The sequence below is a fragment of the Alosa pseudoharengus genome, unplaced genomic scaffold, assembly GCF_046254945.1.
Source record: "Alosa pseudoharengus isolate Yale_2024_CS ecotype anadromous, Long Island Sound unplaced genomic scaffold, YU_APseudo_1.1 YU_APseudo_1.1_scf_1, whole genome shotgun sequence".
In the NCBI taxonomy this organism is placed as follows: Eukaryota; Metazoa; Chordata; class Actinopteri; order Clupeiformes; family Clupeidae; genus Alosa; species Alosa pseudoharengus.
Genome location: NW_027468564.1, coordinates 24,548,075 through 24,569,806, shown reverse-complemented (window position 1 = coordinate 24,569,806; position 21,732 = coordinate 24,548,075). Strand labels below are relative to the sequence as shown.

Sequence of the window (21,732 nt, the reverse complement as noted above, 5' to 3'; positions counted from 1 at the left end):
TTATGAAATACTGTACATCTAGTTATTCACCATCATTTGCAAATTGGTAATGACGGTTAAAAGTGATTAGGGGAGAGGCGAGAGACACGTATGGAGCACAGCTGAAGACCCACTGTCACGAGATATAAGCAACTCCTCTGCAGGATAAATGTTGTTTTATTCAGTCATTTGAGCAACATTAGGGTATGTTGCTTTTTCCAGCCTATGTTTTCGATGGTAACCCATTGTCAGTCAATAGTGAAAGTAACTGCATATAACTGTCTTGTCGTTGACTGACTCCTTGGTGAAGTTAGTTTCACTTTGCCAATGAGTTCAAGTAATAGACGAGTGCAAATGCGTGAAGGCTATGCTAGGTTTTAGTAAAGCATGGTTTAAGAATGACTATTCCATACGGTCTCGCAAGCAGCCTCCTTCAAATGCGCCGTTGAATGCCAAAATACCGATGCATTTATTTGACATATAGCGCGTTGCGCCGTTAAAGGGAATGACAGATGTCATTCTCATTGGTTTAAAATGATGTTACGCCCCAAACACACCCATATGACTAGGGTTGGGCACCGAAACACGGTTCTAATATGGCACCGGTGCCGACACAAACGGTAGTAACTGCATCGAATAACAACGTGGATTTCGGTGCTTAAATAGCGTTTTTTTTTGTTTTTAATACGAGGCATCACTGCATGTCATGCGCCATCTCTAACGTCTTGCTCTGATAGCAACACATCCAGATACAGTTAGCTAACATATGATAAACACTGGATGTATAAACCAGAGGGGTGCACCACATGAGTGGACCGTGTTTGACAGCTTGCGTGAGCCCAAGTAGCTTACTTTAAAGCGATATCGCGAGCTCCTGTCAAAATCTAGCAGTGGGCCTAACTACACACAAGCAAAAGGCTATGAAACAAAATCAACAGTAGGCTAGCCTAGCCTATACGTTACACAATATCCTTGCTAATGTGCTAACTGACATTTATTTGAAATGTTATCAGCAAAGTTGGAAGGTGAAAACTTTATTTCACGGTGTGTTAAACAACATAATGGCATGATATTAATCTTTCATGTGCATGAGGTCCATATAGCATCACAATGAATATGAAGATCATGTTAAAAGTTAGCTGGCAAAAACAAATATGTAGGTTACATACCTGATGTCACTGAGCTGTCAAAGAGGCTACGAAATCATCACCGTATGTTATCGCTAATTAAACTCAGCTGACTGGTGTTAGCGCATAGCCATAGTTGCTGTTAAAATGTCTTCTGCTGGGAATCTTAACACTTCAACACCGACATGTAGCGAAACATGTTCAAAACTACTGCGTGTTATGGGTTAAGACATACAATTTCTTGAAGCATTTGGCAACACACTGAATTAACTGGAAAGTAGAGTTCCTGTTAGATTAACTTGCTTGCAAATGCCGTTGTCCATGACCTGGCAGTTTTATGGCAAGCGGTTTTAACATACCTTATGGCAAACCGCCTACACTGGGTAAACTTGAAACCAGAGCTTACCATTGTGTGTGCATGCATGGCAAGCTGTTTTAACATTTAAATGTATTATTCATAGGAGCAATGAGATATTGATAGTAAATTGAATATAACAGTTCAATTTCATGTTCAAATTTGTCTCATCAATAAAAAAAGCAATTCATGCTTTAGACCATTTTAATTTAAAATATTTTAAAAACAAAGTACCGGTTCAGGCACCGTTTCGGCACCGGCACCGTTTTAAAAGTATCGTTTTAGCACCGGTATCGGATAAAACCCAAACGATACCCAACCCTACATATGACTGATTAAAAGACCTAGGAACACCTTGTTACGCCATGCGCTCCACTTTTGAGAACGAAACCTCTCCCAATGTGAACTGGACATCCTACTAAATTTGAATAGACTTTTGACGAGTGACGATGCACTTTAGAATGTCATGATAGGGCCCTTTTTGTTAGTAAACTATTCTCCATGTATCTCTCCAATATCTTACACTCACAGTCGTACCCCTCACTGGCCACTTACCTTCACACCACCGCCATTTTCCAGCTGTCGGTGGTAGCAGAATCCCTGTTCATCGCGCAGTTTGCATCGCACAGTTTGCGCACAATCAACAGTAGCATAGTTGACACACGTGTTAGTCCGTGTCATGTTTCATTGAGAGTAGGCTAAGTGTTCAACATCAGTGTTCAATATGGATTTAATTTCAATCATAGGCATAACTAGATGTACTGCATAGCGGTACAAAATATGACTGCCGCTCAGTCCTGTACATCCATTCCGCGAAAATAAATCACACTAATCAATTTGTCTCCATCTTTTACTCCATCCCCCCCCTCTTGAAACTTTTGGGTATGCTTGTTTGGCATGCCTTTGTGTGTGTGTGCGGCTGCACAGAAAGTAGCCTACTGGCGCTGCAAAGGTGAATAGATTGTAGAATAGCCAAAAAAGTTGTAGCATTGTTATAAAACCTCTAAAATCTCTAAACAATCACAAGTAGGGCAGTTCATCACAGTTCATCCATTGCAACTGGATTGATGAAAGGTAACTTACACCTGTAGGCTACATTGTATTTGGGAAAAGCAAAATGTATCAGCATAATGTTATATTTTTATGTATTTATTTATTTATTTATTAATAAACAAAAACATCTCTGTCAGTTCCATGCAGTTTTCAACAGCTATCAAAGGTCATTTTGGATGGATGGATTTTTTTTAATGTTTTTTCTTCTACATAAGATTTTAGTCATCTTTAGTTCATGTGATACTTTATTGTCAATGCACAAATTAAGTACCAGTAGTCTGAAACAAAATGCAGTTTTACATCTAACCAGTGGTGCAAATAACTGACATGTCCTTCATGAAATGCGTCGCTAGACTGTTCATACACATTTTAACGGGCAAGTTGAAGAGCTGTTGTCCGTTATTGTTCATGCAAATATAGGCTTATTCATGTTCCCTTGCATTGTGTAACTGAGGTCCATGGCTAGTCTGGCTTTCACCAGACCAAGCTCAATCTTTTAAGAAATCAAAAAAAAAATCTCCGGCAGATCAGGCTGGGTTCACCCAGCCTAGTCCATGGTAGGCGCCCGATATTGTTTAATTTTCCGATTGAGATATCCACGCTCTGGCCATTCTAAATGCAAAAATGCATCAGGGAGTTGACAAAACCGTGATTGTTAACAAACTAGATCCTAATAGAATGCTGATAGCTTCCCTAAGCTACAGGTATAAGGTAGGCCTATTTACAACATAAATTGTCAATAGGCTATGCTGGCGGCACAAATAAAATCTCCTTTGGAAACCAATTACGCTTTACAGTATCAAGTGGACTTAATCTCCCACATCGTGGCAAAAAGTTGTAATAAAATTCACGCAGCTCCGTGAATCACGGAAAGCGCGAATGAAGTAGCCACTTCTAAATGGGACCCACTGCACAGTAGCAGTCTGTTGCTAAAGCAGCCATAATGAAAGCCATAATGAAGGTGTCATTGTTTGGATACTTCACACACACATGCTTTTTAATCTCACAGACTACCACTACCAAGCTGGAATCAAAGCACATCGATTCCCCTCTCACACCCTGCACGCACTTAAAACAAATAAACAGACGTCTCAGTCTTGCGTGTATAGCCATCAGAGCCGGACAGTAACGGAGTAGATTTACTTGAGTACAGTACTTGAGTACAATTTTGAGGGATCTGTACTTTACTCGAGTATCATTTTTGGGGAGTACTCATGACTTTACTCAAGTACATTTGAGAGGCAAATATTGTACTCTTTACTCCACTACATTTCTATCCATAACCGTGAGTACCCATTACAAAAAAAAAGGAAAAAAGAACGATTTTGGAAACCCTCAATTTGTTGTTTCCCTCTCAAACGTGATTGGATTGTGCAGACACCACTGATTGGGACAGCCTATCAGCAATCACCTTCAGCTTTCCGCCAAAGTCAACTCCATGGTCAGATTTAGATAAGAGACGAAACCATGGACGAAACAATGGATGAAAATGCAGCAGGTCCATCCTGGGAATGTGCCAACCTGTGACCCCACCTCGCCAGACTATTTCAATTTTCTGAACAAGTTAATGATAGTTTTCGCTTCAAGTGTTTCAATTACAAAATAGTATTTTGTATTTGAAATAAGTATTTGAAATACATGTATTAGAAATACTGCCCATCCCTGGCAACATGGTAAAAAGATGAAAATTTGACTTTCAATTCATAATACCGTATTTTCCGGACTATAAGTCACACTTTTTTTCATAGTTTGGCTGGTCCTGCGACTTATAGTCAGGTACGACTTATATATGAAAAAAATTATATAATTGAACATGTTTTTAAATGTTAATTTATATTAACTGACATGAACCCTACATGAAACATTATCGTCTACAGCCTTGAGAGAGCGCTTTCAAATGCACAAGTCGTGAAACACACTTGCATACTTAAATCCTCAAATTACTGCCGGGATTCTATTTATAGCTGGGCCTCAGATTTGGACAAATAATTTTGTTTCAATTTAACTCATAAAATAGCTCTTCTTAATAATTTATTAATTTGGTTTAAAGGAACACGCCACCCAATGTCAGTAGTAATATATGTTCTTACCTTAACTTTCACGAGTTGAGTCATACCTCTCCCGTGTCCGTACGTGCACTCAAACGCTCTGGTGCGCGGCTGGACTGTGTTAGCATGTTGCTATGCTAGCGGGCTTTGACGGCAACTAAGCGTAGAAGTAATCAAAAACATCCACGTTTTACCAACTTAAATACAGTTGCACGAGTAGTTGATAGAAATGCTACGGCCACGCAACATGAAGCGTGGCGATTTTCCAAGCGAATAAACCGGAGAACTACAATGTGTGGCGCAATAGCACTTGGGAGTACTTCGAACTAGCGTAGTAGTATTGTTAACACCTAATTGTAGATCCTATCCACCACAGAGTTTAGAATCCATGCTGGATCGACCCTCAGCCTCTCCCTCCCCTCTGAGCGAGAGAGAGGCACACACACTAGAGATGCGCTGATGGGCTATTATTTCAACCATAACTGCATAGCAAAACTTATCATCCATCAGCCATCCATCAACACCAAAGTTTTTTGACCAATCTTCGAAACGGCACCCGCCCACCATCCGCTGGTTGTTTTAATGTAGGCTATATGGGTGATGCAGCGCTGCTGACGTGAGGCTAGAAAGCCCTTGCCTGTTCTAGGAAGACTGATCCATTGCAGCAAATATATTAAAAGGCTAAAGTCGTACATTGGCTATGTTGTAGCCTATCCCCAGAATATCAGCAGCAAACTCAGTCTCTGTCTCGCAAAACAGTCTCCAAATAAAACGCACATCGGCCTGTTGCCTATACTGCCAGCTTGTGACAATATATCGTCCAAAATGCTTGATTGCATTGCATTCTCCACATTTTTAGCTACATTTTCATGTACCACATCAGCATTTTTGTTCAGTGAATCTTTTGTAAATTGCTTTGAAATGAATTGCGCTGTCTGTCTGAAAAAGACGCGCTCGTGCAGTCAAAATGAATGGGAGTCTTCAGAACAGGCTTTCAGTCACCCTGACATAACAGTGTATAAAGTAACCTGTAATGTGAATTACTTGTTATTTTATCAAGGATTTCTTTCTTTTTGCAAAAAATAAAGTACAATAGGCATTAATTAGTAGGCTAGGAGCATGTTGAAATTATGTGGCAAATTGCGTTTTTTATTACAATGATAAAATTGTAAAAGGACGTGACCGAAGCTGAGGCAAGCCAGGCAATAGGCCTATAGGCCCGACGGTAATTGTAAAGCAATTTACAAAAGATTCACTGAACAAAAATGCTGATGTGGTACATGAAAATTTAGCTAAAAATGTGGAGAATGCAATGCAATCAAGCATTTTGGACGATATATTTTCACAAGCTGGCAGAAAAGGCAACAGGCCGATGTGCGTTTTATTTGGAGACTGTTTTGCGAGACAGAGACTGAGTTTGCTGCTGATATTCTGGGGATAGGCTACAACATAGCCAATGTACGACTTTAGCCTTTTAATATATTTGCTGCATTGGATCAGTCTTCCTAGAACAGGCAAGGGCTTTCTAGCCTCACGTCAGCAGCGCTGCATCACCCATATAGCCTACATTAAAACAACCAGCGGATGGTGGGCGGGTGCCGTTTCGAAAATTGGTCAAAAAATTTTGATGTTGATGGATGGCTGATGGATGATAAGTTTTGCTATGCAGTTATGGTTGAAATAATAGCCCATCAGCGCATCTCTAGTGTGTGTGCCTCTCTCTCGCTCAGAGGGGAGGGAGAGGCTGAGGGTCGATCCAGCATGGATTCTAAACTCTGTGGTGGATAGGATCTACAATTAGGTGTTAACAATACTACTACGCTAGGTCGAAGTACTCCCAAGTGCTATTGCGCCACACATTGTAGTTCTCCGGTTCGCTTGGAAAATCGCCACGTTTCACGTTGCGTGGCCGTAGCATTTCTATCAACTACTCGTGCAACTGTATTTAAGTCGGTAAAACGTGGATGTTTTTGATCACTTCTACGCTTAGTTGCCGTCAAAGCCCGCTAGCATAGCAACATGCTAACACAGTCCAGCCGCGCACCAGAGCGTTTGAGTGCACGTACGGACACGGGAGAGGTATGACTCAACTCGTGAAAGTTAAGGTAAGAACATATATTACTACTGACATTGGGTGGCGTGTTCCTTTAATATTGTTGCCAACGAAGTCATTGTCCTACACCATGAGTCTCCAACACATTGCTCTCAAGCTACCAGTAGCACGCAGCCCCAGGTTAACCTACATTTAAACACAATTGTTGCTGCCAGGCATCAGCCTACGAATTTTATAAAAAAGTAAATCATGCATAATTTAAAAAATAACTAAATTTAGGCTATCTTAGACCTCTTTGGCTATACTGAATAAGGTTTCCCTTGCAGCACAGCACACTTTCCATGAATGAATGAATGAATGAAAGCTGATGCCTTATCTCGCAATAAGCGGATGGACATCCCGACACTCTTTCATACATGAAACTTAATAGTGACCCAATGCCATTGATAGCCTACCGGTATGCTGCTCCAAACGAAAAGTATAGGCCTATGTCTCACAGTAAAACGCAAGAAATGAAGGCCTAAAGCTGACTCGAATAGGCTACAAGCCATGGTCCAAATAAAGGTGCTGTGCTTTGCCCAGCCATAAATTCAGGATTCACGATAGTCTGTCCCCTAAACATTCCTTACCCGTTATCTGGAAATGCATGAAAACATTTGAAAACAAAACTCACTGCCATGTAATATTTGATCGCTGTTTTGCTACTAATTATCTTTCACGTGAATACGCACAGAAAGTGAAAGTAGGCCTACTATGCGCTCCGTGTCTGTATAGCTGTCTGTTCACGTCCGCAATCGATTATAACGTTCCTCAAATGGAGAACACATCCATGTTCTCTCGCGTTATATTATAGGCTGTCATGCTTCTGTGTTTGCGGTTCCTGATCGCTAAACGTTTGTTTTCCTTTCCTGTCGATAGCGGTTGATGTAGAAGCACGTAATAGTCTATAATAATTTGACTTTAGCGGTGACAAATCCTGCTGAGAGAGAGAGAGAGCAAAGAGAGAGAGGCACCCCCAAAGTGGTCCTGCGCGCACGTGTGTGTGTCTCTGCATGGGGTTCAATCATGGAGGTATTATATATAACTGGAGAGAGTGACTAAGTCCCGCCCCCATTAATTTCAATGGCCCATGCTAGGCTAGCTACTTCAGCCAAAAAAGCATGAAATTGACCGCAGCCATCTTTACGAAAATGGCGTTTCATTGGTGTTCGTTTCCGGCACCAGCTAGAATTAGCCTATTAGATTCCACGTTACAGACGGAGACAACGTAAGGTACAACGGTATGTCGTTGATGAAGATTGGATTCCCTCAGAGGAAAAGAAGTTGTTCGGGAATGCGCTTCACCTCGTTATAAGCGCAAATTCATTTAATTGGTTGGGATAACATTTTGGGAATGGTGGTAAAGTTTGCCCTGTCTCTGAAATCCTAGGTTATTTAATGTGATGTTCATATGTGATAATAAACGATGCGAATCAATATTGTGTCACTTTAGGCTTCACAATTAATGATCCCTAAATACTATATTTGGACAGGTTGAAGGCCTATTACGCAATAGGCTATCCAACGAAAATGACTATTAATTAAGTAGACATGGTATGTAAGAAACGTGTGGATGGCTGGGATTTTTGCTGCACCCAGTGTGAATTTGCAGCTTGTTAAGCCTAGGCTACATTTGCAGGCAGACGAAATGAAGCCAACGCAAGTTAAACTTCCGATAGAAGCGCACATCCCTCGGGTGTGGTTCGAGCAGGCATAGAGTCTGCAACTGTTGTTGGACATTTGGCTTTTGCCTCGACTGGCAGCCTGAACATTTAAATCAAATGCATAGCCTAATCATGTCAATGTTGCAAGAAAGCAAACAAAATAAGTCATTGACATTTGTTTCGTTTTAAATCACTTGGGGAGACAGGTTATATGATCCAGACGTTGCGTTCTACAGAACTACAGCCTGTGCGTTTTAAAATAATATTCATACACAACGCAAAGAGTAGGCTAATAATTGGATATAGGTCATTGCTATATGCATCTGCCAAAGTGTATGGTCATAGTCAGTTACTTTAAGGTAATTACTTGGCACCCCGCATATACGGCAAATAATAGCCTAATATGACAACATTAACATTTTCTTTTATTTACCACAAAGTCCGGTAATACAGCCTAAACCATGTAGGCATTAAGTCAAGTATCAATAGCTTAATCCAAGTAGTTAGTTGTTTTATTTGTCGTCTTCCAGAAATGCAAACCAACATGGACGCGCGAAGACGCTCGTGCCCAACACTAAACTCGTGCATGAGCTGTCATCTATCAATCAGCATGTAAAAACTGGTGCCGGAAGTTGCAACCATGTAACGCCATGTTTTCAAAAATGTCGGCGGCCAAATGCCATGCTAAGTGGCTGAAGCTAACCCTTCAAATCCTGACCCCCTGGGTTCAATTGAAGGGTTAGAGTTGGTCCGCTTTCAGGCCACTCCATTATTAGATTAACGTCAGACAGCGCTGTAAAATGTGTGGGAATTTCTCGCATTATGATGGCTAGCGTTGCGGGACTTTTATTAGTATGCTCAATACTTAGTAATAATTTTAGTATAATAATAAAGTAAAAAGGTTTTAAATGCGCATCTTTTTTTCTCTCGCTCTCTCGGCGAGCATTTGTTCTGCTTCCAGCTTGTGCCAATACGCTATATCGTCCAAAATGCTTGATTGCATTGCATTCTCCACATTTTTAGCTAAAATTTCATGTAAATTGCTTTACAATAGCGTCGGGCACTTGTCAGCAGCCTTCGGCTTGCCTCTTGCCACTATTCACTCCTTCATCTTCAAGATTCCCTGTAGAATTCTCAATATTTTTGGCCTCAATGTGTTCAGTTACATAGTCTGTCTGTTCTTAGTCTTGGATTTTGTGAAATAAATTTCTAAATATCACCTGCTTGCTGCAGCTTCAGTCTGCACGTCCTTTTAAAACCGCATATTTTTCTCTCTCGAGCATTTTATATGCTGCCGGCTTGTCTCTCCACATCATTCAAAATGCTTGATTGCATTGCATTCTCCACATTTTTAGCTAAATTTTCATGTACCATATAAGCATTTTTGTTCAGTGAATCTTTTGTAAATTGCTTTACAATTACCGTCGGGCCTATTGCCTGGCTTGCCTCAGCTTCGGTCACGTCCTTTTAAAACCGTCTTTTTCTCTATCGTGAGCATTTAATCTGCTGCCAGCTTGTGACTCCACATCGCCCAAAATGCTTGATTGCATTGCATTCTCCACATTTTTAGCAAAATTTTCATGTATCATATCAGCATTTTTGTTCAGTGAATCTTTTGTAAATTGCCTAGGCCTATCGCCTGGCTTGCTTCAGTCACGTCTAAAACTGCATCTTTTTCTCTCTCATGAGCATTTAATCTGCTGCCAGCCTGTGACTCCACATCGCCCAAAATGCTTGATTGCATTGTATTCTCCACATTTTAGATACATTTTGGTGTACCACATGATATTTTCTTTCAGTGAATCTTTTGCTTTGCAATGACCTTCCTGCCCTCCTCTTGGCTGCCTTCACTCCTTCGTCTTCATTAACATTAATCTTTTTGGCCTCAATAATCCAGTTACATAGTCTCTGTTTTTGGTTTTGGATTTTGTGAAATACATTTCTAAATAAATGCGACTTATAGTCCGGTGCGACTTATATATGTTTTTTTTCCTGTTCATGACGCATTTTTTTAATAATGCGACTTATACTCAGGAGCGACTTATAGTCCGGAAAATACGGTACATTCTCCAAGGTATTAACATTAACATTTTTCATAACTCCATGTAGGACGTTTCTGTACATAGTGGGCTGGTTAGCACTCTGGACTTGTAACCGGAGGGTTGCCGGTTCGAACCCCGACCAGTGGGCCGCGGCTGAAGTGCCCTTGAGCAAGGCACCCAACCCCTCACTGCTCCCCGAGCGCCGCCATTGTAGCAGGCAGCTCACTGCGCCGGGATTAGTGTGTGCTTCACCTCACTGTGTGCTGTTTGTGTTTCACTAATTCACCGATTGGGTTAAATGCAGAGACCAAATTTCCCTCACGGAATCAAAAAAGTATATTTACTATACTTATACAGCGGGGAAAATAAATATTGAACACGTCAACATTTTTTTCAGTAAGTATACTCCCAATGAGGCTATTTGCATGAAATTTTCAACAGACATTAGTATTAACTCAGATAATCCACCCATATAAAAAAATCCAAACATTAAAGTCCATAGGTAGAGTTATGTGTAATAAAGTGGAATGATACAGGAAAAAAGTATTGAACACGCCTGCTGAAATTTCTTAAATACTTTGTGGAAAAGCCTTTATTCGTAATGACAGCTTCAAGGCATTTCCTGTTTGACGAAACGAATTAGTCACATTATTCTGGTGTGTGTTTGGCCCATTATTTTAAACAGATAGTCATTTAATATTGAAGATTCCAGGGGTCCCTCTTGTGAATCCTGAACTTCCAAAACTGTTCAATTGGATTGAAGTCAGGGCCTCGATTTCCTTTCTCTGAAAACAATTGAGAGTTTCCTTTGCTGAATGGTTTGGATACTTGTCCTGCTGAAGGTCTAGCCATGTCTCATCCTCATCATCCTGGTGGATGTAAAGATTATCCCGGAACAAAATGACTCCATGCATCATTCCTTCAACTGTATGAAGTCTGTTAGTACCATGAGATGAAAAACAGTCCACACCATGATGCCACCACCTCCAAACCCCGCTGTTGATAGGATATTTTTAGGGTGTTGCACAGTGCCATTTCTCCTCCAAATATGGTGTGTAGTATGACATCCAAAAAGATCGATCAATATTTGCTCTTGCCTGACCAGAATACATTCTCTCAGCATTTCATAGGGTTGTCCAAATGTTGTGTAGCAAACTTTCAACAAGCTTTGACATGTTTTTCTTCAGCAATAGAGTCATGCGGGATGAGCGTGCATAGAGGCCATGGCGGTGGAGTGCATTACCTATGATTTTCTCTGTAACAATTGTACCTGCTGCCTCCAAATCTTTCTGGAGCTTTCTCAGAGTGGTCCTTGGCTCTTGGGCTACTCTTCTGACTATCCTTCTGACTTCCTGGTCAGAAATCTTGCAAGGAGATCCTGTGCATGGCCAGTTGATGATGCAGTGATGTTCCTTCCACTTGCAGATAATGGCTCCAATACTGCTTGCTGGATGATTCTGAAGTTTTGAAGTGCATCCAGAAGTCCAGTTCCATTGATATGTTTTGCTACAATAAGGTTGCAAAGGTCTTGGAAGAGCTCTTTGCTTTTACGCATCATGAAATGTTTCTTGTGTGACACCTTGGTAACAAAAAACCTTTTTTATAGCCCACCAGTATGTACTAACCCAGCTTATATCAATTTGCACAGATAGGAGGGATAATTTCTCTAATTACTTATAAATTCCAGTTTGTTCCTTGCCATTCCTTGCCTTTGTGTACTGCTTTTTCTTAGCGTGTTCAATACTTTTTCCCTGTGCCATTCCACTTTTTTACTCATAACTCTACTTTTAGACATTAATGTTTGGATTTTTATACATGTGTGGATTACCTAAGTTAATACTAATGTCCGGTGAAAATTTCATGTGAATAGTCTCACTGGAAGTATATTTACTGAAAAAAATGTTGACGTGTTCAATACTTATTTTCCCCGCTGTAAATGTAAGCACTGTGGCAGTAGTAATGCAATATTTAGAAAATGTAGGCTACTCTTGTACTCTTGATACTCAAGTACTTTTAAAAACAAGTACTTCAGTACTTTTACTTAAGTAGACATCTGACTGTTGTACTTTTACTTGTACTTGAGTAAAGTACAAGTAAAGTTAGCAAAGGTTATCTGTACTTTTACTCAAGTAATGAAGCTGTGTACTCTGTCCGCCTCTGATAGCCATAGGCAAAACTGTATCGGACCGGTGTAACGTTGGTAAATCATCCATTGCACAGAATGATTTTTTGTAGCACGTGCAACAAATAATATTACGATTATGTGTACAGCCCTGCCTTGGATACATCTCTCAAAGTGCGCTCTAAAATATGTGGTTTAGTTGTAGATCATCACGGGTGCGTTAATTTTGAAAATAGAGTAGCCTATTGAAGTAGCCTAGTGGGTGTTTGGGAATGAACGTTAGCTCAGATGCTTTTTGAGACTTTTTGTGGACCTAATGCAAGACTTTACAAAGCACTGACAGGGCCACCAATGACTGTGAGCAAATCAACAGCAGAAAAACCTATTTAGCCTAGCAGAAATGTCCCAGCCCGGTGTTTACATCATAGACAGGTTATCTTTCAGGTATATTTTCCATTAGAAAACCATTGCGTTAGGGAACGTTGTGGCTAACTTAGGCCTACTTAGCTTGTTAGTAGGCCAGAATGAGATGACAGTCAAAAGATACAATTACAGTGCTGCTATCAATTTGCTTGGTATAACCGCATTTATAGTTTTACCAGGGGGGTGCAAATCACAAATAAGTGATTATGGGCCAGGTTGATGTGGGCCCTTGAGACCAACATACCATAAAAAAATATTCATCCTCAGTGCCACGGTTCAGGTAGTTATTTAGGAAAAAACGCATTTTTTGGGTTTCGGGGGGCCCAGCGCGGTAGGGGAGTGATTTTCCATAAAAGTCTAGTGGGGCTACATACCCACCAAATTTCGCTAGCGGCGGTCATAATAATATTTAGACTTTTTATGTGAGGGAGAGAACTCAGTTGGGGGGGCACACTGGCCTGTTTGGGCGGGCCTGGCCCCCTAAGGCCCGCCCCTGACGTCGATGCTGCGTGAGGTGCCCTCACTGGTCACTCACCGCCACAGTGCCACCATTTATTTTGCTCATACATGTAGTTGTAGATGGTGGCAAAGGTCATCGTTGTTGTCCACAGTTGTGCAGTCTCTATACTCCTTACATTCACTAACACTTCTGTCCACACACAGACATACCCCTCACTGGTCACTCACCCTTACAGTCCCGCCATTTACCCATCTCATAGTTGTAGGTGGTGGCACACCAAAGGTAACCGTTGTTGTCCACAGTGGTGCAGTCTCTATACACCTTGCCCCCATAGCGGAAGGGGAACACACAGGGCTCCTCTGAGGCTGTGCCCACAGTCACCATAGAAACTGCAGCAGAGAACAGAGAGAAGTCCAAGTAAGTCACAATAAATGAAACCATAATAAATTAATATATATCTGTCTATCTATCTATCTATTTATCGATTTATATATGTATTTATTTAACTTTTTGGGGGCATGGACAATTTAGCTTTTATTTGACATATTACACTCACAAACAACCACCTGCATAAACTCAAGCACACACATTGTATGTAAAACAAAGGTGAAAGCAAAGCTTTGAGTGATTGCCATATCTAACAGGTTACATGTACCAGCATAGGTGTTGTGAGGTCTCAATTGGAACTGTCAGGAAGTGCACAGCAGTCCAAGAATGTTCCACAGCACCATCCAGCCTCCCTGTCTTACAGTATCTAATGCATTTAAGTATATATTTTGTATATTACATAGGGCTGGGAATGTAACCGCAATACCGCGGTCACGTGACCCCTACCGCGGGTCTGAGCTCGTCACCGTCATCACCGCAAAAAAAAAAAAATACAAAAAAAAAAAATCTGTGAAACATTTGGACTTTGACATTTTCAACCATGACATGCACAATTCCGGTTTGAAAAAGTAAGCAGAATCTCCTAGGTAATCACTTAATGTCAGATGTTTGCAGGTGGCTAGCCTACATGAAGTGAATCCCCCAACTGGCCTGCACATGTGTGCACGTTAAAGACATACATGCACATGTCTAAGGTAAAGTAGGAACTTAACCAACCTTGACAGCGACAAAATAATAATAAAGAATGACAGTGGACTTACATGAATTATGTTCACAGCTTAATATTTAACCTCTGTAACAGGAACGTCTGTAAAGCTGGCAACAACAATATGGCTGACTCCTAACTGAGCTGGTAAGGTAAGCTGTCTTAATGAGATACTACCCCCTAGTGGCCAGTGGTAAACTCTGCACACGTAGTAATGTGTAATGTGATGAACCATCTTATTAGCCTGACGAGCCAGACCCACATTAAAATGTAGGGTCTGGGCACTCACCGTTCGCAGTGCTCAGTCCGAGGGGCGGGATAGGACAGCGCTAGTCCCATGCGTTTTCCCACCAGCGGAGCTAGTTGGCTAGTTCAAACTTTTGCCAACTTAAACTTTCCGTTTTCAAAATAAAACTTTAAAACTTATCATTAAAAGATGAAGCAAACCCGACTTTTCGCGTTAGTGTTGGGGAGCGCAATATTCCAACATTCCATTTGTTTACTATGCGAGAGTAGGGGAGAACTGGCACAATCGGAACACTTTTCTATTCTCTCCGTTCAAACTCGATTTACATAAAGCTGTTAAATGTGAAAGCTGTGAAATTTGGCCAGAAATCATCAGTAGTCATAGGCCTACATGTTTAGTTCGTGAAAAAATTACAAAATATGTTCTAGTTTGTTAAGAATTTAACTTAACAGCGACATATAGGTCTAGGCTATAGGACCTACCTTTGTTAGCCTACAACCTGACGCAGCCATTAAAACGTGCGGTAGCCTAACGTTGTAACATTAGCATAAGAGTCATGAATGTAACAGTTCTAAAATCGTGATAGCCTTGTTGATAAACTGCTTATTTCTTTCATGTCTGAAGCATTTGGCCCAGTGGTCTTTGAAGTTGCTGCGGCTGTCTAAAGTTTAATTGGCTGTGATGGCGGCACAAAATTCATAACCCATAATCCATTTTTTTTTTTTTTTTTTTTTTTTGGGGGGGGGGGGGGGTATACCGCGGAAATTTCTTCCTTACCGACCGCGGTCGAAAACATCCATACCGTCCCAGCCCTAATATTACATTTTTTGTAACCATTGGTTATTTTTGCAAAACTCAAAACTTTACACACAAATAGGAAAACCTTTCACCAAATCAGCAAATTAATCGTATCGTATTTTTGTTGTTCTGTCTTCCATATTCATGAAAGGTTTAGTATGAAAGTTGAGTCATGTCTCATGAAACAGTCATGAATGCTTTATGTGCAGTTTATGACAACTGCGATGAATGTGTTATGAACTCACCCGCCAAGTAAAGTGTTACCGCATTTTTTTTTATATTCAGTGATGAAAAATTATCTTTCTGACGCTCCATATCTGTGACACGAACTGATCTGACCTGACTTGACCCGAGTTTGCGTGTTAGCCTGCGTGTGCCTATGTTGGATGCACTCTACAACCCTGATTCTCTACAACAACTTTTTTACTGCATATGGTGTAATGATTCTGAACTTTTTACTGCATTGTCATGGAAAAAGTAAAGGCAAAAATGATGTTTCTTTGTTTGATGCAATGTGAGCTTAGCCTGGGTGTTCCCATGCTGCCCAGGCACCTTGGGCATTTTTTTCAAATACGAGAAAATTAACGTTTGGTTCCCAGACCACGTCTCATTGAGAAGTGGTGGCGCTAGCCAGGCTAGAACCAAACGTTAATTTTCTCGTATTTGAAAAAAATGCCCAGATCCGTTTATTGGGTGCCACGGATGTCTATAAATGCGTCTGTGCATAGCTCATCATCGTCTTGCTTTCCCCCTTGTTCTGTGATTGTTCCCCTATCTCAGGCGAAAATTTGCTCCATGGTCTCCAGGCTGCCTTAGCAGCGTGAATCAAATCTCGCGCAAGGCAGCATGGGAACACCCAGGCTAATGTGAGCTTTGAATTGAATGCCATGCAGGAATTTGCTAGGATCTCAAAACCGGATTATGAATATGCTTTGCCATAGAGAAACCCACAATAGCGTTGGATTATAGACATGCTTTGCCACAAAAACAGACAAAAACGTGGGGTAAGTCCAGCTATATGAAGTTATTATTTTGCTGTCACTTCGTCTGTTTTATAACCCAGAAGGATGTACTTGGTATCAATGATAGCCCTGATAGACTGTAAATATAATGCAATTTGATTTCATTTCATGATTTTTTTTTTAATTTTCATACTTGATTAACAGAGAAGAAAGGGTGTGTTTTGTGACGCACTTTGCGTCATTCGGGTTCTAAGGGTTAAGAGTTTTCTGTGCTTAAAAGGAAGGGTTGAGTTTACAAGCTGGTTTTAAGTTTCAACATTTTAGTAGCCTGTTTCAATAAATGCAGCCTTAAGCTGTTTGTCATGTTTTCTTGCAATGTTGGTGTAGCCTATGCCTAAGAGCAACTTAAAGAATACAATTCCATTGAAAATGTAAGGTTAAGGTAACAATATAAAGTTATTTTGAATATTAATAAGGTTATTGTCAAAATTTGGTGACTTTGAAACTTATTCTTTAACAGTCCACCAGTGTTAGTAATTATTAGCAAGGTAAATAATTACAGGTTAATACTGAGCTTTTAAGCTACTGTGATAAGGTATTTGGGGGCACACTGAAGGCCTCTTTTCTTTTGTGATTTAGTATACATACATTTTTTTGTTGTTTTGTTTATTACTTTCTATTTTCATTTTTCATTCAACTAAAGGGTAAAGTGCAAATAAATTCGCTACTTAATCAGTTAAGTCTGTTTGGTTTGAGTGAAAGTGTGGGAATTTATAAGGTAAGTGCACATTCATACAATACTGACACGACCACATAGCTATCTAGCCTGCCCCCTGATTAGAGTAAGAACAGTAAATGCTAAATTGTTAATGTTCCTTAATGGGTACAGTTTTGCCCGTTACATATTTGGCATCACAAACAGGATAAACCATTGTGCATTCTTTAATTCTAATAATCTTTATCTAGGCTTCCAGTTGGTTTTGGTTGTGCGACAGGGTCCCAGTCCTCAGGTTATATAAAAATGACGGAAGAAATGACTGAGTTACGGAAGCAATTCAAAGAGCTTCAAGCCAAGTTTGCTGAACAGTCGGCTCATATGAGAGAGCAAACAGCACTTGGAACAGGCCAGGAGTGAGCAAAGAGAGGCAAAAGTTGTACTTCAGCAGAAAAACCAACCCACCGTCTATATACTACGGAGCCCTCCGGGTGACATGGGGAAAAAAAACATGGGTTAGAAAAAAAAAAAAAAGTAGTGGGGGAAAAAAACATGAAGAAGAAAAAAAAAACGATGCACTTTTGCGGGACCTCATTGCGGGATCTCGCAAAAGTTTTGCGAGATCCCGCAAAACTTTTGCGAGATCTCGTAAAACTTTTTTTCTACTTTTGGAACTTGCTGGGCTTCCTACTCAAGGGGGCAGGCGAACGTTCGGAGAGCGTAGACACTATGGCGGATCTGAGGCTAAATAGTAGACCAGTTCACCTAGTCATCCCCATTGAAGACAATTCAATTTAGGCGCCACTTTGACATCAAATAACGTTACAGCTGAAGCGTTTTAAGCCTTTATATGAACTTTTTCTATTTCCGGAGTAATACAACATTGTGTGATTAACGTCATAACCTCATAACTGACTTACAGACTGAGTAATAAACTTTTTTACGAAATCAATGCTAAAGTGACGTAATAAGCATATAGCCAGAGCGGGTGAAAGCGTCGCACAGGAGCAAAATAACCGTATTCTCTGGATAAGAACGAAAGCATCGGAGCACAACATTTCAGCTAAGTTTTGATTGATTGACAGTAGCCTAGGCTATGAATGTGGCGAGTGCTGTTTATATTAAATCACATTTATACGAACAACTAGCACATTTAGAAAAGTAATGTAGACATGGTGGTAACGAAGTAAGTGGCTACATACCCAATCTCTCGGTGCAGCTATCACAAGAGTTACACAAGTCAGACTACGTGCCTACGTTACATTTACGTCCCCTGAGCCTGCGCAGAAAGCCTCGTCGACCAACAGGAAACGGTTGAAATTTGCTTCACCCGCCTCGATTGACGTGTACGTGATGACTCTGTCCATATCTTTTACTGTCTATGTTCCTACTTGACCCCAATAGGCCCACAAACCACTACCGCCAGATGGCAATCGTATCATGATACTCTGATTGCTCTATCACTGTTGCGTGTTGTGGGTTTTCTGGACACATTACATAGGCCTATGACAAGGGAGGGAGAGGGAGACACCTGCGTGCAGACACGCACACACAGCAGGCTACAATAAATTGCCTAACAGACAGCAGCCTAATTTCGAGGTATCACCAGGGTGCGATTTGTAGGGGGGGATGGTGAGGATTTCCCCAACTCTGGTTTTCCTATCCCTACCTCTGCTAAATTATTTTTATCTCCGGTGGGGACAAGGATTAAACCCCTTGATAGCGATGAATGCAACTTAACTGCTAGCCTACTTAAACTCTTGAAATCTAGCGATCTTCAGTGTCAATACATCAGAGTAGGCTATTCAGTAGCCTTCTGGCAGACGGCGCATATTTCTGAACGTCATCGAACACAAAAACATTGTAACATTTTCAGTCCCTCTCAACATTTTAGTGCGGGAACTTCCCCAGGGAAAACAGCGCTGAACCAAACATGAAACGCGCTCAGAGCAGCATATCGTCTTACTTTAAACACCTAGTAGTTTGCGGAGGACGAACGAGAAAGCACTCGTTTGATAAATCAGCCAGTAGGCTAGGCCTAGTAGACACATAACTTACAGAAATAATCTGTACAGCAAAAACAAATGTTGGTGGGTATTTAAACTATCTAGCAGCTGCAAGAAATAGAAGCTTATGGCCCATATGTTCTGGTTCGTAAATTATTTTCATAAAACTTCAAGTTGCCCTATAACTTCACTCTCCAAACTCTTCACTGCACTGTAGCCAATTAACTGACAGTATGATAGTAAGCTATTTATTTTCTGTAGGCTTCAATAAACACATTTATTTTTTCAACTTTTACAATATTACGCACTTGGCTACTGAACGCAAATCTGCAGGAGAGAGAATGCACGCAGCCTACGCAGCGTGTAGCGCAATGTGTTGGCTATTTGTATACCAACTAACACTGTTAGCCAATTCACTGACTCAAGACTTCAGTGTCATCATATACAACATTTTACATAACAAATACAGAAAGGATGGAGGCAGCAAAGGTAGAGGAGTCATTTCAGATGGGTCAAGAACAAGGTGAATTTGTATGTTTCTCAAAACGTAGTCCAACCCTGCATTAGAGGAGCTGAGCACACTCGCTGTTTAAAGTCATACGCAACGGTAAACTAAAACTAAGTTAAAGGTAAATGTTACAAAGTTGGCAAAATTAATATAGGCTATTATTAGCCATGAAATGACTAGGCTATGAATCGTTCGTTCATTTTATTTTATTTTTGGGGGGGGGGTTACAAACATATTCAAAATCACCCCCCCCCCCCCCCCCCCTCTGTTTTTTTTACACAAATCGCACCCTGGGTATCACTAATACCTATTAAATAAATGTAAAGGACACAGAACTGTAAGCTCAAATTCAAACGTTTGAAGTCTACCCAAACATATGCAAAGGGAATATATATAAATTGTGTTGCATATAGCCAGCTTAATTAATGTCAATTTAAAGATTATGATTAGCAGTTTCTATGCATTTTTCCATTGATAGTTACAGGAAGCCACGTTGTTGTTTAAACTATTGTTGCTTCTAGCCCACGTTACCTCCAGTTTCACTTGCATGATCGATCATAAGCGTTCTATCTCCGATGTAGAACTCAAATGTGTCTTGACGCCGCCGTTTGTAAGATCAGATCAAATAAAACGTTCTAAATGGAACGCGATGTAATTAAGCTGTTCCTTTCCAAGCGTCTTGGAAACGTACTGTATGTGTGCTGACTGGGCTATGTCTATATAGTTGATGACACCAAATGAATAAGTATTGTAATTATTAGGGCTGTCAAAATAACTGATTAATTTCGATTAATTAATTTGAGAAAAAATAACTGATTAAAACAATTAGTGCAGATTAATCGATTCCGTATGACCTTTGACCCCGAGCCGTTCTAGTCAGTAAAAATTAGACTGTAAAATGAAGGAGAGAGAAGAAAACGTGCTGCCTGAATCATTGATTGGAACATACACTTTTAAAAAACGGCCTGATGGTGCTGATAAAAAATAAAGTGTTGAAAATAAAGTCCTCTGCAATGTCTGCAGCAAGGATTTGCAAATCACCGGAGTTCATCAACTCTGTAGTCGCACATCAATGCAAATAAATAAGTGTTGACATTGAGGGGAGTGTTAATTTATTTTCATTGTCCCCTAGGTTATATCTGTGGCCTGAAATGCCTTGTATGTGAAAAAAAACTTAAGCTAAGCACTTTTGAATTTATTTCCTCAGCATATTAGGGCATATCATAGATTATTATGGCAATTATTTGAACAGTGAAAATAATAATAAAAGAGTCTTTGAACTTTAATGTCACTAATGCTGATTATTCAATGATATTTAAAATACTTTCACAGCAAAAATTATATATGCGATTAATTTAGATTAATTAATCACAGAGTATGTAATTAATTAGATTAATTTTTTTAATCGATTGACAGCCCTAGTAATTATGTTATTGGTAGTCGGAGGAGGAGTTACACACACACACACACAACTCGGGATTTACTTTTCACAGTTTATTCACAAGAATTAATTAATACACCACTACCTCCCACACACAACCACCCCGCATTCATACAACCCGCTTAAACTAGCCCTCTCTATGGCGAATTAAACTAGGGGAAGGGACTGGCCATTAACCCCGGCCGGGGGCTAAGCGCGCACACACACATGCAATAACATGTCAGGGTAGGCGGATAGGACCCAAATGCAAGACTCCAGCAGGCAGAGTTACAGACAAAAACAATTTATTTTTTACACAAACTTTAACACTTAACGGCTTACTTACAACATACGGGGCTTTGACTAGACAAACAGAGAGACGAGCCGATAGGGAACAGAGAAACAGGAGGGTAGAAATACACATACCAATTAACAGAAAGACAGAGGACTGGACGAAACCAAACGAGACAATAACAGGGAACAGGTGAGGAGGCAGAAAAGGAGGGAAAACTAACGAGACAGGAAACATGACCAAATAAGGAGATGGGGCGGAGACAAAGACAGGTGACAGGCAGGTAAACACAAAGCACATGGGGAACAGTGGGGTGTACTACGAAT

At 40.5% G+C, this 21,732-nt stretch overlaps 1 protein-coding gene and 1 pseudogene across 4 annotated transcripts in view; both read right to left on the bottom strand.

Annotated features, from left to right (window-relative positions):
- The window catches only part of LOC143123348 (uncharacterized), a 685,973-nt pseudogene that overhangs the window by 455,723 nt on the left and 208,518 nt on the right, over positions 1-21,732 (bottom strand).
- Positions 1-21,732, bottom strand: part of LOC143123356 (adhesion G protein-coupled receptor E5-like) — a 48,590-nt gene that overhangs the window by 20,942 nt on the left and 5,916 nt on the right. For 3 of the 4 annotated variants that reach the window (XM_076284722.1, XM_076284714.1, XM_076284695.1), the window contains exon 2: positions 13,593-13,754. The exons of the other annotated variant lie outside the window; for it this stretch is intronic. In XM_076284722.1, coding sequence (XP_076140837.1) covers positions 13,593-13,754 — 162 coding nt within the window. The remainder of the gene's footprint in view (positions 1-13,592; positions 13,755-21,732) is intronic. 4 annotated transcript variants of the gene reach the window in all.